We start from the raw sequence: 15387 nt of genomic DNA, 5'->3' as shown, positions 1-15387 counted from the left end.
AATTCTATTCTAGATGTCAATGCAGGAAAAAGACAACACTCTGCAAAGCAGTCCTAAATAAAGATAATGGTACTAACAGAAAAGCAGAAATTGTTGAACTAAGAGCTGTGTGTTCATCAGAAGGAGGAAAGGGGCACCAAGACTTCATGGACAACGTAAGAGGCTAAGAAAACAAAACCCATTTTCCTCAGAGAACTTACCTGTAATGATACCACTAGCCAATCCAGGAATGCCCTGAATTGAAGTGACATTATTGTGAACAAAGTATTCATCACAGGTGGCATTGAAAAACTGACTTGAGTTACAGAAGAAGCCCCATAACTTTGATGGAACTGTCATGTTGTTAACTTCCTTGGTCTTAGAGCAAACATCGATGTGTCTCGAAGAAAGAGTGCGGTTACCCAACATGCAAACCCTAAGTGAAGATAAATAAGGAGAAAGATCAAAGAAGAAAAAGAAAATACATTTTTAAAAAAGGTAATAGGTTAGGAAAGCACCCTCCCCCAAAATTATCTCTGGGAGCTTTTGCTTTCATCGGTGGGAAGGAACTAATATTTATTAACTACCATTGTGAATGTTAAGTTATATTTTCTGTTAATTAAATCCTTACAGTGATCTCATAATGTTAATATTAATATTTTTCTCTTTTGTCTATGAAGAATTAGAATTTAGGCAGTTACAGTATTCTGCCCAAGGCCGTACAGGTGGTAGGTAGCAAAGACAGAATTCAAACACGAGAGCTTTCCAATGACAACTGAGCTGATTCATCTTTCAAATTTTTAGAAAATTAAAGAATTGCTGGTTCTATAAGCATCCTGGAGTCATTCTGTTCTTATTTTTAAAATGTCCTTATTATCATTGTTTTTTGCCTAAGATTCCTTATATTCATAACAAACCCCTTGAAAATGGTGTGCTAAAGGTCAAACTTTTTAGCTACTATTGTAAGGAAGACAGTGTGGCTAAAATTTAAAAGCACATCCCTTCATGGCCCAAGAGAAAACAGCTTTTGAACTTCAGCCTAGACCCAGTGGGAGTGAGGGTATTTAAGGATGATACAAATAATAAATTCTTGTTTTATTTTTTTCTTTAACCCAGAATCATAAATATGAACAAAGAAATAATACAACCACAGTAAAATACCTCTCAGTAGGAACAAGGCAACTTTTAAAATCTGCAAACTGGCTGTACACATACATAATGAACCATGCAACTATTACTCAGCTTAAACAACTCTCAATACTTTTCAGAGTTGTTCTGTGCATTCCTCTAGGTTTTTAGTCTTGCTTTGCCGGAACATTTTAAAGAAAATACCATGTATCATGACTGTTTACCAACCAAGAAAGAAGAGGATAAGCAAAGGAGAATGTGAGGCAAATGGAATTTCCCAAATTGAGACGTAACCAGAATGGTGCTTTTAGAATATTTACATTTTGGGGCCAGCACTGTGGCGTAGCGGGTAAAGCCACTGCCTGCAGTGCCGGCATCCATGTGGGTGCCAGTTCGAGTCCTGGCTGCTCCACTTCCGATCCAGCTCTCTGCTATGGCCTGGGAAAGCAGTAGAAGATGGCTCAAGGCCGGTGCCGCAGCTTAATAGGCTAATCCTCCGCCTGCGGTGCCGGCAACCTGGGTTCTAGTCCCGGTTGCCCCTCTTCCAGGCTAGCTCTCTGCTGTGGCCAGGGAGTGCAGTGGAAGATGGCCCAAGTGCTTGGGCCCTGCACCCCATGGGAGACCAGGAGAAGCACCTGGCTCCTGGCTTCGGGTCAGCGCGGTGCGCCGGCCACAGTGTGCCAGCCATTGGAGGGTGAACCAACGGCAAAGGAAGACCTTTCTCTCTGTCTCTCTCTCTCACTGTCCACTCTGCCTGTTTAAAAAAAAAAAAAAAGATGGCTCAAGTCCTTGGGCCCCTTCACCAACATGGGAGACCCAGAAGAGACTCCTGGCTTCTGGCTTCAGATCGGCACAGCTCCAGCCATTGCGGCCAATTATGGAGTGAACCAGCAGATGGAAGACCAACCTCTCTCTCTCTCTAACTCTTTCTCTAACTCTATCTTTTTTTTTTTTTTTTTTTTTTTGACAGGCAGAGTGGATAGTGAGAGAGAGAGACAGAGAGAAAGGTCTTCCTTCCACTGGTTCAGCCCCCAAGTGGCCGCTGCGGCCGGCGTGTTGCACTGATCCGAAGCCAGGAACCAGGTGCTTCTCCTGGTCTTCCATGCGGGTGCAGGGCCCAAGGACCTGGGCCATCCTCCACTGCCTTCCCGGGGCCACAGCAGAGAGCTGGATTGGAAGAGGAGCAACCGGGACAGAATCCAGCGCCCCAACCAGGACGAGAACCCAGGGTGCCCGCGCCACAGGCGGAGGATTAGCCTAGTGAGCCGTGGCGCCGGCCTAGGAGGCCAATCTTAGACACTGTGAAATTCGGATTGAAATTAGCACACCAGCAGATACATCAGTGGCTTCCTATAATGATGGCTAAGCAAAAAGGCAGACACATACGGAAAGTGTGGCGGGGCAAAAGACGACTTGATGGCTCCAGCATAGATGGCCAAGATGGACACAATGACACAGGCCAGGAAAAGAGAGGCAAACTTGTTCACATAGCGCACACCGATGAATACCACCAATACCAGGAGAACCAAGAAAGCTGTGCCATAGACACGCATGTTATTAAGCATGGCTGCTGATTCCTTGAGTGCATCCTCACTGCGAAAGATGGCAGCCCGGGGGAAAATATATACCTGTTAGATGAAAGAACAGGAAAATGATGCAATTTCAAAATAATCAAAGGAAAAGGCTGAAATAGTTTACATTTGCTTTCACAAAGGAAAGCACATAAAAAAATGGCTGGAGAATTAGCTGAATTCCTGTTGGAATTTGGAATGCCTACCAAAATGGGATATCATAGATATTTTCCCCCCATGTGCTATTCTTTAAGATTATATTTCAAAACAGAGAAAACAAGGGAATTAATTTTATTCAGTGTTATATAAAATTATAATTATCCTGAGTCTTGCTCTGTTATCATTATTTTAAATCGTAAAAAAACACATCCCAGAGAATATAGAAATGAAAACATTTTATTTCATTGAGATAAAGGTCTCAAAGAAAGTAAATTTTGTTTTCCTTTTTCCTCATTGAGAGAAGTGTTACATCCAAGGGAGAGTGGCAGTAATAGGGTGGAAGGAAAGAGTTAGACAAAGGATACCTCAACCTTTCTGCCTTATATTCAAGGTAAGAGGCCAGGCTGGCGCCGCGGCTCACTAGGCTAATCCTCCACCTTGCGGCGCCGGCACACCGGGTTCTAGTCCCGGTCGGGGCACCGATCCTGTCCCGGTTGCCCCTCTTCCAGGCCAGCTCTCTGCTGTGGCCAGGGAGTGCAGTGGAGGATGGCCCAAGTGCTTGGGCCCTGCACCCCATGGGAGACCAGGAGAAGCACCTGGCTCCTGCCATCGGATCAGCGCGGTGCACCGGCCGCAGCGCGCTACCGCGGCGGCCATTGGAGGGTGAACCAACGGCAAAAGGAAGACCTTTCTCTCTGTCTCTCTCTCACTGTCCACTCTGCCTGTCAAAAAAAAAAAAAAAAAAAAAAAGGCCAGTAACAGATTAGAGTCAATCACCAGATGGATTCCTATAGGTGACCTCTCAGAAGCATTCATATCAAAGAACGGATTAAACCCAAATCTAACTCTTCTATATTGCAGACCACAAATAATAAAGTACTTACCAGAAAAATTTCAATGGCACCAAGGATATACATGGCTGCTGCAAATGTGGTACCAAGATAAAAGCAAAGGCCAACAGCGCCACCAAACTCTGGACCCAGAGCTCGGGAAATCATAAAGTATGAGCCCCCAGCTACAAGATAAAATAGAAGGTGAACAGGATAGAGTGAGTGTGTTAATAAGAGACATGTAAACAAGACACACACAACAAAAATATGCATGAAGGATGTTTTTTAGGCTTCAAAATATCCTGAATGAGGGGCTGGCATTGCAGGCTTAGCAGATAAAGCCACTGCCTACAATGCCTGCATCCTATATGGGCACCAGTTCAATTCCTGGCAGCTCCATTCCAATCCGGCTGCCTGCCAATTCACCTAGGAAAGCAGCAGCAGAGGAAGGCCCAGGTCCTTTGGTCCCTGCACCCACATGGGAGATCCAGAAGAAGATCCTGGCTCCTGGCTTCAGCCCAGCCCAGCCCTGGTTGATGAGGCTATTTAGGGAGTGAATCAAGGGATGGGAGACTTCTGTCCCTCCCCTCCCCCCCACCCCATAACTCTGCCTTCAAATACATTTTTAAAAAAAATTTTAGGCCGGTGCCGTGGCTCAACAGGCTAATCTTCCACCTTGCGGCGCCAGCACACTGGGTTCTAGTCCCGGTCGGGGCGCTGGATTCTGTCCTGGTTGCCCCTCTTCCAGGCCAGCTCTATGCTATGGCCCGGGAGTGCAGTGGAGGATGGCCCAGGTCCTTGGGCCCTGCACCCCATGGGAGACCAGGAGAAGCACCTGGCTCCTGCCTTCAGATCAGCACAATGCGCTGGCCGCAGCGCAGCAGCCATTAGAGGGTGAACCAACGGCAAAGGAAGACCTTTCTGTCTCTCTCTCACTATCCACTCTGCCTGTCAAAAAAAAAAAAAAAATTTTAAAGACTTATTTATTTACTTGAAAGGCAGAGTTAGAGGCAGAGGCAGAGCCAGATGCGGGGGGGAGGGGCGGGGGGGGCGGTGGAGGGGTAGGGAGAGAAAGAGAGAGACATAGAGAGACAATTCTGTGAATTGTTTCTCCCTTTGAAGCTTAATTGTGTTGAGTTGGACAAGTAGAATGTCCAAGGCCCCTGTCTGGAGTCTGGCTGGCTCTGAACACTGCCAGGGACTCACTCAGCCTGCCTCTGCCCTCCCTGTAGAAAGGCTCTGCCTGCTGCACCCAGCTTCCCTGACGGTGGACTGCAATCAGCCAGGGCTTAGTGTTGGGTCTGGAGTTAGTTGGCCAAGGTCTTTTGGAAAAAAAAAAAAAAAAGGAAGGAAAACAAATAAAATAAGGGGCTGGCACTGTAGGTTAAGTTGCTGCATCCCATATGGGTGCTAGTGCTGCTCCATTTCCAGTCCAGCTCCCTGCTAATGTGCCTGGGACAGCAATGGAGGATAGCCCAAGTGCTTGGGCCCCTGTACCCATGTGGGAGATCCAGGGGAAGCTCTTAGCTTCTTTTTTGGTCTAGCCTGGCCCCAGCCATGGAGGCCATTTGGGGAGTGAACCACAGGATGAAAAACCTCTCTGTCTCTGTAACTCTTTAGCTTTCAAATAAATAAAATAAATCTTAAAAAAAAACCTTCTTTGTAGAATATGCCACATACGTAATACATCACAAAACACATGTAGCTAATATTAGAAAAAATATCGAAGATTATTTACTATAGGCATGAGACAGACTTCCATGCAAATACATTCTAACTAAAATTTAAACTAAGAACATAACTGAAATGAAAACACTTCTAAGTTAAGGAAATAAGGCGATTTTAAAGAAGCTATCTTAATGCCAAATAGTATTAATAATTAATAGTATTAACGTTTATGTCCTATAGTCTATTACTTTGGTATTTTGTTCCTTGGAAGTTTGCGCCTTGGCCTTTTTGGCATAAACACACAATAATCATTGACAACCCCTGAAATCCAACCTTGACCAACTGACCTGGCACCACTCCATTAGTGGCAATGGCACTCATGGAGATAGCAGTCAACATTGTCTGTAGAGAAAGGGAGAGAAGATTGTCACTGATGTAAAGACATTTCTGTACTATTTCCCTCTTGTAGACCTCAGAGCAGTTTTCAAAAATTTAACTCTACCTACTTTGATGAACAGTTTATGTCAAACCTAATGGCCTGAAATCAGATAATGTGCTCCAGCTCACTGCATGAACCACCAATATCATCTGCGGGATTCTGCTAAAGTGTTCCTACACTGCAATCAGTAAATTTGCTGCTATTAAGAACTGCTGATCTCACCCTGGGTCCTAGTTAAATAGGAAAGAAAGCATATTACACTGAAAAGGAAGTAATGAATTCATAAGAAACTCAGAAAACAGGTAAAATCCTGACAAAAGATTAACTGTGATACCAGAATAATATTCATTAAGAGAGGGAACCATGGAAGACTTCTGACCACGTAAGTATGGTTTAAAATAGTATCTGGTACTACAGGACAGAAAGCAGTGCAGACAGTAGCTGGATTCAGAGTTACTGGTCTGTAGGATATTAAAGTAGTTCAATGACAAGTTTCAAATTACAGTGGGAATAGGGAGAATAAAATGATAGGGTTGAATGTAAGAGATTTCACAGAGAATGGATTAGCCTTGGTAACTGATTAGGCATGAGAGGCAATCAAAGAGCCAAAGTATGCCCTTGAAGTTTCAAGCCTGAGAAACTGAGAAAGAAAAGGTGGAGCCCTGATTTTTCAGCTATTATTGTGGACTATGTCAAACCTCATTTGTATGGCTTTCAACTAAAAACAATGCAAAAGGAGGGTAGAATGTGATAGTAATAAAAGAGGGCAGTAGAAATCTATCATAAACCGATAGATGTGACTGAGATACACAAACAGGAGTTAAAATTAAAGGACCATCGGAATGTACTCAGCAAGTGGAGAGAAAACCTACAAAGAACAACTGAATTTTGAGGAAAGAGCTAAGGGGACTCCAAAACAAAAAACAAAACAAATAGTCCACCTCGTAAGTAGCTCTGTTTTGGTTCTCAATATGTACTGTAGTTAATGCATTACATTTTCTAACAGACTGTCACAAATTTGATGCTATTATGCTCAAATGGTTTGGACTTTTAAATTCTTTGAAGATAGAACTTTATCTTCTACTTCCGGTTGAAATCTTGTTTTGTAACTTCTAGTACTTCATATAAGAGACAGCAAACAGGGAATAGGCACTAAATAACTGAAAATCCTTCAAATTTTAATATCAGAATCTCTCTCTTGAGATCATGAATCTTCCCAAATACTGTTTTATTCAACAAGAGATCGTGTGCACATACTCATGAGAACTTGAAAGGTTCCAGGTTATCTCCAGGAGCCAATGGGGGACTTACACAGCAGCAGCAGATGAGGACGATTGCAAAGGCCTGAAGAACTCCAGCGGTGCCAACCACCCACGTAAGGCGTAGAAAGAGGATCACTCCAAAAATATTTTGTAGACAGGGGAGGTAGACACCCATGAAAGTACCCATTTGGGGGGTCTGGGAAGAAAAGAGGTTGACAGAAAAAAATTATACAGTCATCCAGAAGAGATGCTTTTATTCTTTTACTGTTACATAAAAACTTGCTCCCTAATTACCAAAAATCTCAAGGAAGAGATAACAAGTTAAATAAGTATCTTCAAAAGGCTCTCCTCTTACAGTGCTCTCCTCTCACAGGCTCACTCCCTCACATTAGTTAGGGTTCTCTTCAAGTATCACCTCGTCCTGTCTCTGTCCACTCTGTCAAATGTGGCGACCCCTCCACTTGGCACCCTTGCCAGTGATAGTATGTTTACCCTACTTAAGTTTTTGCTATAGTATTTATCAACACTTAATAAGAGCTTAATGATCATCTTCTCATATTAGAATTGAGGCTGCTTGGCAGCCAGGGCTCTGAATGTCAGCGTATGCTAGGACCCCAGTAACAGAGCAGCACCAGGCATGTATCAAGTCTCTAAGTCACTGGATGAGCAGAGGTGCCCTGGATTTGCAGAGCCTTTTTATTTGTCCTTATCATTCTGATGTCTCACCTTGGTGGGCTTCTTTTTCCCTTCAGTGATGTTTTCTGCTTCTTCATGCTCCTTTGCTCCTTGTGTCAGATTTGTGTAATTGGCCATGCGATTGAGGAGAGAAGACACTTTTGGTCTGGTGTCCATTTCTTCCTACAAAGCCAGAAGCATGGAAGAAATGAGTTATGAAAAACACTGAAAGTAAGCATCAAAATAACCTTTCTCCTAGAACACTGTACAATGAGAAAATATTTCATAGGTAAAAAAAAATTTTTGTGACAGGCAGAATGGACAGTGAGAGAGAGACAGACAGAAAGGTCTTCCTTTTCCGTTGGTTCACCCCCCAAGTGGCCGCTACGGCCAGAGTGCTGCGGCTGGCGCACTGCGCTGATCTGAAGCCAGGAGCCAGGTGCTTTTCCTGGTCTCCCATGCGGGTGCAGGGCCCAAGGACCTGGGCCATCCTCCACTGAACTCCCGGGCCATAGCAGAGAGCTGGCATGGAAGAGGAGCAACCGGGACAGAATCCGGCGCACCAACTGGGACTAGAACCCGGGGTGCCGGCGCTGCAGGTGGAGGATTAGCCTAGTGAGCCGCGGCGCTGGCCAGGTAAAAATTTTAAGAAAATTAATGACACTTAATTCTTCTACATTAAAAAAGTCAAAATCAGGACATTATGAATCCTTCCTCTCTTTCTCTCTTTCATATAACTGGTAATAGTTATATGGGGCTGGCTTTGTGGTTAAGCTACAGCCTGCAAAGCCAGTATCCAATATGAGTGCTTGTTTGAGTCCCATCTGCTCCACTTCTGATCTAGTTCCCTGCTAATGTGTGTGGAAAGCAGCAGAAGATTACCCAAGTACTTAGGCTCCTGAACTCATATGGGAGACCTGGATGGAGTTCCAGGCTCTTTGCTTCAGCCTGGCCTACATCTGGGGAATGAACCAATAGATGGACGATCTGTCTTTCTGTCTCCCACTACCCTGTAACTCTGCCTTTCAAAACAATAAATCTTTATTTAAGAAGAAAGTTATACATATATTTGTAGTATACATGATTTTTTGATTTTATAAATATATAAAATGCAAATTGATCACATCATGTGAATTACCATATCTCTCAATTACTTGTTTTTTTAAAGTAAGTTTGTTTATTTGAAAGGCAGAAAGAGAGAGGGAGACAGAGATCTTCAATTTGCTGGTTCACTTGACAAACGGCTGTAAGAGCTGGGGTTGGTCCAAGTCAAAGCCAGGAGCTAAGATCCAGGAGTCAGGAATTCCATTCAGGTCTCCAATGTGGGTGGTAGGGACCCAAGTACTGGAGTCACCAACTGCTGCTTCCCAGGTGCATTAGCAGGAAGCTGGATTGGAAGCAGAGGTCTGACTTGATCCCAGGCACTCTGATATGGGATGTAGGCATCCCAAGTTGCAGCTTAACCCACTGTGACACAATACCAGCCCCTTAAATATTTAATTTTTTGTGGCTAAGACCATTTAAAATCTACTGTTAGCAATTTTCAAATATAAATTAACTACATTGTGCTGTATAACAAATATAAAAAAATGTATTCCTCCTAAGTGAAACCTTGTACTCTAACATCACCTTATTCCCTCCTCTGGCACCTACCCTGTTACCCCATAATTACCATTCTACTCCCTAGTTCTATGAGCTCAATGGTTTAAGAATCCACATATAAGTGAGATCATGCCACATTTGTGTTTCTGTGCCTGCTTACTTGACTTAATATAATGCCCTCCAGGTTTACCCACATTCTTGCAAATGTCAGGTTTTTTTTTTTTTTTTTTTTTTCTGTGACAGGCAGAGTGGACAGTGAGAGAGAGAGACAGAGAGAAAGGTCTTCCTTTTTTGCTGCTGGTTCACCCTCCAATGGCCGCTGCGGCTGGCGCATCATGCTGATCCGAAGCCAGGAGCCAGGTGCTTCTCCTGGTCTCCCATGCGGGTGCAGGGCCCAAGCACTTGGACCATCCTCCACTGCCTTCCTGGGCCATAGCAGAGAGCTGGCCTGGAAGAGGGGCAACCGGGATAGAATCCGGTGCCCCAACCGGGACTAGAACCTGGTGTGCCGGCGCCGCAAGGCAGAGGATTAGCCTGTTGAGCCACGCCGCCGGCCAGGGTTATCTTCTTTTTAAAGGTGAAACATTGTTCCACTACATAAATATTCAACATTTTCTTTATCCATTCATCTCTTGAAGGACACTTAGATAGGTTTGTTATCTTGACTGTTGTGAATAGTGCTGCCATGAACGCAGAAGTGCAGGTATCTCTTCGACACACTGATTTCACTTCAGAATAAATACCGAGTAGTGGAACAGCTGAATCATATGGTAGTTCTATTTTTAATTTTTTGATGAACATAATGATATTTTATAACAAAATTCTTTTTTTCTACCTAAATTTGTTTGAGAGACAAAGACAGAGAGAGAGAGAGAGAGACTCTGTACAATGGTAACAGCCATAGCTGGGAACACAATCTAGGTCTTCCACATGGGTGGACAGAACCCAGTTATTTCAGCTATATTTACTGCCTCATACAGTCTTTGGCAGGAAGCTCGAATCAGTTTCAAGAACAGAGAATCAAGGGCCTGTGCTGTGGCGTAGCGAGTAAAGCTGCCACCTGCAGAGCTGGCATCCCATATGGGTGCCAGTTCAAGTCCGACCGGGACTAGAACCTGGTGTGCCGGCGCCGCTAGGCGGAGGATTAGCCTGTTGAGCCATGGCGCCGGCCGGGATGTGGGCATATTAAACATTAGGTTAAATATCTAGTCTCTGACCACAAGATTTTTCAATGAAAATTTTCATTACTCTTTCTAACATCTATGTAACTTTAGAAGAAAAACAAATTATTGGTCCTTAGAGCAACCTGTAAAAAACACTGCTAATAAGATCCTTAACTACAGTGGCTTCTCCTTTTTTGTTTACTAATACATATGACTTTATTTACAACATGGAGCATGGACAGGTTGAGAAAGAACTTTTGCAACTGATCTAAATCTTCACATTAGACTTTTCCTTGAATAAAATGAAATTATTTAAAAAACACAGGCATTGAGTGAAGTGGAACTTGAATCACTGTCTAAAGCCAGACAAAGGAATCGACAGACCAAACCAGTCACCTTTCAACACCCAGACTCCATCAAAGTCCGTGTTGTTGTAGTCAGGTAACAGATCCTCTTCATTATACTAAATGAAACAAGCCAGGCACAAAAAGACAGATACTGTATGGGCACATTTAAGTGTGGAAGTTAAAAAATTAAACTCACGCAGTCAGAGGCTGGGAGAAAGGTGGGTGGGGAAAAGATATGGTGTCAGTCATAGGGTACAAAGACTTAGGAGGAATATGTTTTTGAGATCAACAGTCAACAATAATGTACTGCATATTTCAAAATTGCTAAGAAAGTAAAATTCAATGTTCTCACTAGAATGAATAATAAGGAAATGAGTATATGGTAATTTGATTTAATCATCCTATGTACATCAATATATCACACTCCACTCCACAAAAATACACAAGTCTTATTTGTCAACTAAAAAAAAGACATATAGGTCCTCTTAATATGGCTTCCTGCTGTGATTTTTTTTTTTTTTTGGTTTAGTTTTAAGGCAAATGATACTCTTGCAAACATAAGCTTGAAAATATACTGCTTTATGCTTAGGAATATTATCCCAATATAAACATTTAAGTTATAGGTGAATTAGGCTATACATACTTCATAAATCTATATTCTTCTTTCCTTACCTTATAGAAATCTGATTAAATGCCTTTTTAATATAATTAGGTTATACAGACAAAATTAACTGCAATGACAAGTTATAATAGTAAATACTGTATTTTAACATTAGCTATTACATTATCTACCTTGTACAACTAAAAACAAATGGAGTAAACAGCTATTTTGAAATATCTGTTCCTGAGGTCTCTGTCATAGTTTTCTCCCGAATATTACCTCAAAGAGTGCCAAGTTTTTATCAAAATATTCATCTCCTTCTTCATAATTGGAATTATTAAGATAAGCATTTCGAGCTTTCTTATGCCCATCATCTAGAAAAAAAAAGTAAACTAAGTTAGATTTTTATTGCTGTTAAAGAAGCACCAGCACTGTAACTCTTCACGGCCTTTGTACTAACAGAACTCATGGTCACATTCAGATCTTATCTAAGTGTGGCAGAACTCAGCACTGTTTGGAGAATGTAGCCCCAACAAGTCTCTGAAGAAGTAAACACAGACAATATAAAACCTCTGGAGATACTATTCTTTTAGGATTCCAGTCTTTAGAGAGCCTACTCTTAAATAGGTTTTCTAAATCTAGGATGAAAAGTAAGTACTTGAGTTTCTACCTGGTGTAAAATATTACGTTAGACATGGATTAAACACTGCTACTGTTGACATGGCAGTAAAAGCTCTCTGCCCCCAGGGCTGTCAACCCTTGTGTAAATTACGACCCTTTTGCTAAATTAGGCCATTTAACTAAGTTTTTGAACTAAGATTTACTTATTTATTTGAAAGGTAGAGTTACGGATGGGGGAGTGCAGAGGGAAAGAGAGAGGGGGAGAGAGAGAGAGAATATGAATCCTCCATCTACTGGTTCACTCCCCAATTGGCTACAATGGCTGGGTCTGGGCCAGGCTGAAGTCAAGGGCCTAGAACTCTACCTGGGTCTCCCACATGGGTGGCAGGGGCCCAAGTACTTGGGCCACCTTCCTCTGCTTTCTCAGCCTCATTAGCAGGGAGCTGGATCTAAATGGAGCAGCCAGAACTTGATCCAGCATCCATATGGAATGCTCGAGTCGCAGGCAATGGCTTAACCTGCTGTGTATGGCACGATGCCAGCTCCATTTTTTATATTTTTATATTAAAGAAGAATATTTTTATATTAAAGAAGCACACAATAGGAATTTGGTAAAACGGTTATAAAGAAGAAAAAAGAGACTGAGTCACTAAGGCAGCAGACTGTGTTGCATGCTTCCTTAACTTTGGTTCTTTATTGCTTAAAAGCAACATAATTACACGGTCTGGTAGGACATCAGAGAAAATATAATGGAACTAAGATCTTCAATACTAATGAAATAGATACTGATATAAAAATTAAAGAAATTAAAACCCTATAACCTCATAAGAGGAGCTTGATATTAGCCAGAAAACTATCAAAATGATAGATGTTGGCCGGCGCCGTGGCTTAACAGTCTAATCCTCCGCCTTGCGGCGCCAGCACACCGGGTTCTAGTCCTGGTTGGGGCGCCGGATTCTATCCCGGTTGCCCCTCTTCCAGGCCAGCTCTCTGCTATGGCCCAGGAAGGCAGTGGAGGATGGCCCAAGTCCTTGGGCCCTGCACCCACATGGGAGACCAGGAGAAGCACCTGGCTCCTGGCTTCGGATCAGCACGATGCACCGGCCGCAGCGGCCATTGGAGGGTGAACCAACGGCAAAAAAGGAAGACCTTTCTCTCTGTCTCTCTCACTATCCACTCTGCCTGTCAAAAAAAAAAAAAAAAAAAAAAAAAAAAGACAGATGTTAAATCAAAGGACAACACAGCCAACTTGAAGAAATTTCCAATGGCTAAAAATGGGGTAAATGAACACTACACATACACTTTTTAGACTGATATCTCCAATATGAAATATCCAAAATGATATTTTAAAAACTAATTACCGGCCGGCGCCACGGCTCAATAGGCTAATCCTCCGCCTAGCGGTGCCAGCACACCAGGTTCTAGTCCCGGTTGGGGCGCCGGATTCTGTCCTGGTTGCCCCTCTTCCAGGCCAGCTCTCTGCTGTGGCCAGGGAGTGCAGTGGAGGATGGCCCAAGTGCTTGGGCCCTGCACCCCATGGGAGACCAGGAGAAGCACCTGGCTCCTGCCATCGGATCAGCGCAGTGCGCCGGCCATTGGAGGGTGAACCAATGGCAAAGGAAGACCTTTCTCTGTCTCTCTCACTGTCCACTCTGCCTGTAAAAAAACAAAACAAAACAAGAAAAAAAAAACTGGAAAAAAAAACTACCTTTGCTAGGTTATTAAGGACACACACATAATTCTGAAAAATAACAAATGGAAAGAACCAGTTATCCTGCCTTGTACCAAGTGTTTCTGAATAGCTAAATATGACTTAAGAAAAAAAATTTCATTATAAAAACACTGTTCCTGATTAATGATAAATGGAATGATATAATTAGAAAAAAAAACCTCAGAAACTGTGGCTGGTGCCACTGTTTGGGTTACCCGTATCCCATATGGGAGAATCTGCTTTGAGTACTGGCTACTCTGTTCTGAACCAACCTCCTGCTAACCTGCATCCTGGGAGGCAGCAGGTGATGGGTCAAGTACCTGAATTTCTGCCACTCACATGGGAGACCCGGATAAAGCTGCAGGCTCAGCCCAGGCTATTGGTGGCCTATGGCTTTCTATGTCTCTCCCTCCCCAGTCGGTCACTTTGCCATTCAAATAAATAAAAACATAAACAAACTCTAAAAACAAACAAAAGAACCCAAAACCTAACCACTTGCAACCTCTAATGAATCTAGGCAGTGATCACTGGTGGTTGCTAAAACCTCCAGGCCAAAGGCTGAGGCAGAATTACATGTGGATAGATCAGGGTGATCCAGAGCTGATGACACACCTGAACATCACTGGAAGTGGGACAACACAATTCCCTGTTGTAGTACAATGAAAAGTATACTATACAATCATCTCTCATGTCTTCTTTTTCATTTATTTATTTATTTAAAAGGTAGACAGAGACGGACAAAAAGGGAGACAAATTTTCTATCTGCTGGTATACTCCCCAAATACCCAACAGCCAGGGCTAGGCCAGGCTAAAGCCAAGAACTGGGAACTCTGGTGGCAGGGATCCAAACACTTGAGCCACCATCTGTTGCCTCCCAGGGTACACATTAGCAGGTAGTTGGAATCAGAAGCACAGCGAGGACTTGGACCCAGACACTCTGGTATGGATGTGGGCATTCCAAGCAGTGTCTTAACCCCTGCAACAAATGCCATTCCCTCTACAATAATTCTTATCAAAAGAATGGAAGTTAAATGTAATCAAGCCTCTACATCTAATTACCAGTTCACAGAAAACACAAAGGACAAATATGCAAAATATAACAAGAATGTAGTCATCTAATTCAGAATACAGTACACTGTACATGACAATTTTATTTCTTCAGCAAATGACATAAATTCATATATTAAAGAGAGACTTAGGAGTAACAAGTGGTTACTAAGATGGTGCCTAACCTGGCTGTTGCAGCCAGCTGGAGAGTGAACCAGCAGATGGGAAGATCTCACTCACTGTCTCTCTGTAACTGACTTTCAAATAAATAAATAAACCTTTTTAAGATTTTATTTTTAAAAAGATTTATTTATTTGAAAGGCAGAGTTACAAACACACACACACACACAGAGTGAGTCTTCCATCTACTGGTTCACTCCCCAGATGGCCACGGCGGCCAGAGCTGTGCCAATCCGAAGCCAGGAGCTTCTTCTGGGTATTCCATGTGGGTACAGGGGTCCAAAGACTTGAGCCATCTTCCTCTGCTATCCCAGGTGCATTAGCAGGGAACTGGATGGGAAGTGGACTTGAGCTGGCGCTCATATATAGCATGCCAGCACTGCAGATGCAGTTTTACCCACTAC

The 15387-nt window shown here is 43.0% G+C and overlaps 1 protein-coding gene across 5 annotated transcripts in view; it reads right to left on the bottom strand.

The window, feature by feature from the left end:
- Positions 1 to 15387, bottom strand: part of SLC12A6 (solute carrier family 12 member 6) — a 122462-nt gene that overhangs the window by 26862 nt on the left and 80213 nt on the right. For all 5 annotated transcript variants that reach the window (XM_062205560.1, XM_062205561.1, XM_062205563.1 and 2 more), the window contains 7 exons: positions 11704 to 11798; positions 7763 to 7894; positions 7086 to 7232; positions 5683 to 5737; positions 3722 to 3852; positions 2494 to 2735; positions 201 to 415 (listed from right to left, as the gene is read on the bottom strand). In XM_062205560.1, coding sequence (XP_062061544.1) covers positions 201 to 415; positions 2494 to 2735; positions 3722 to 3852; positions 5683 to 5737; positions 7086 to 7232; positions 7763 to 7894; positions 11704 to 11798 — 1017 coding nt within the window. The remainder of the gene's footprint in view (positions 1 to 200; positions 416 to 2493; positions 2736 to 3721; positions 3853 to 5682; positions 5738 to 7085; positions 7233 to 7762; positions 7895 to 11703; positions 11799 to 15387) is intronic.

This window comes from Lepus europaeus, chromosome 11, assembly GCF_033115175.1.
Source record: "Lepus europaeus isolate LE1 chromosome 11, mLepTim1.pri, whole genome shotgun sequence".
Taxonomy (NCBI): Eukaryota; Metazoa; Chordata; class Mammalia; order Lagomorpha; family Leporidae; genus Lepus; species Lepus europaeus.
This window is presented reverse-complemented; position numbering and strand designations above follow the sequence as displayed.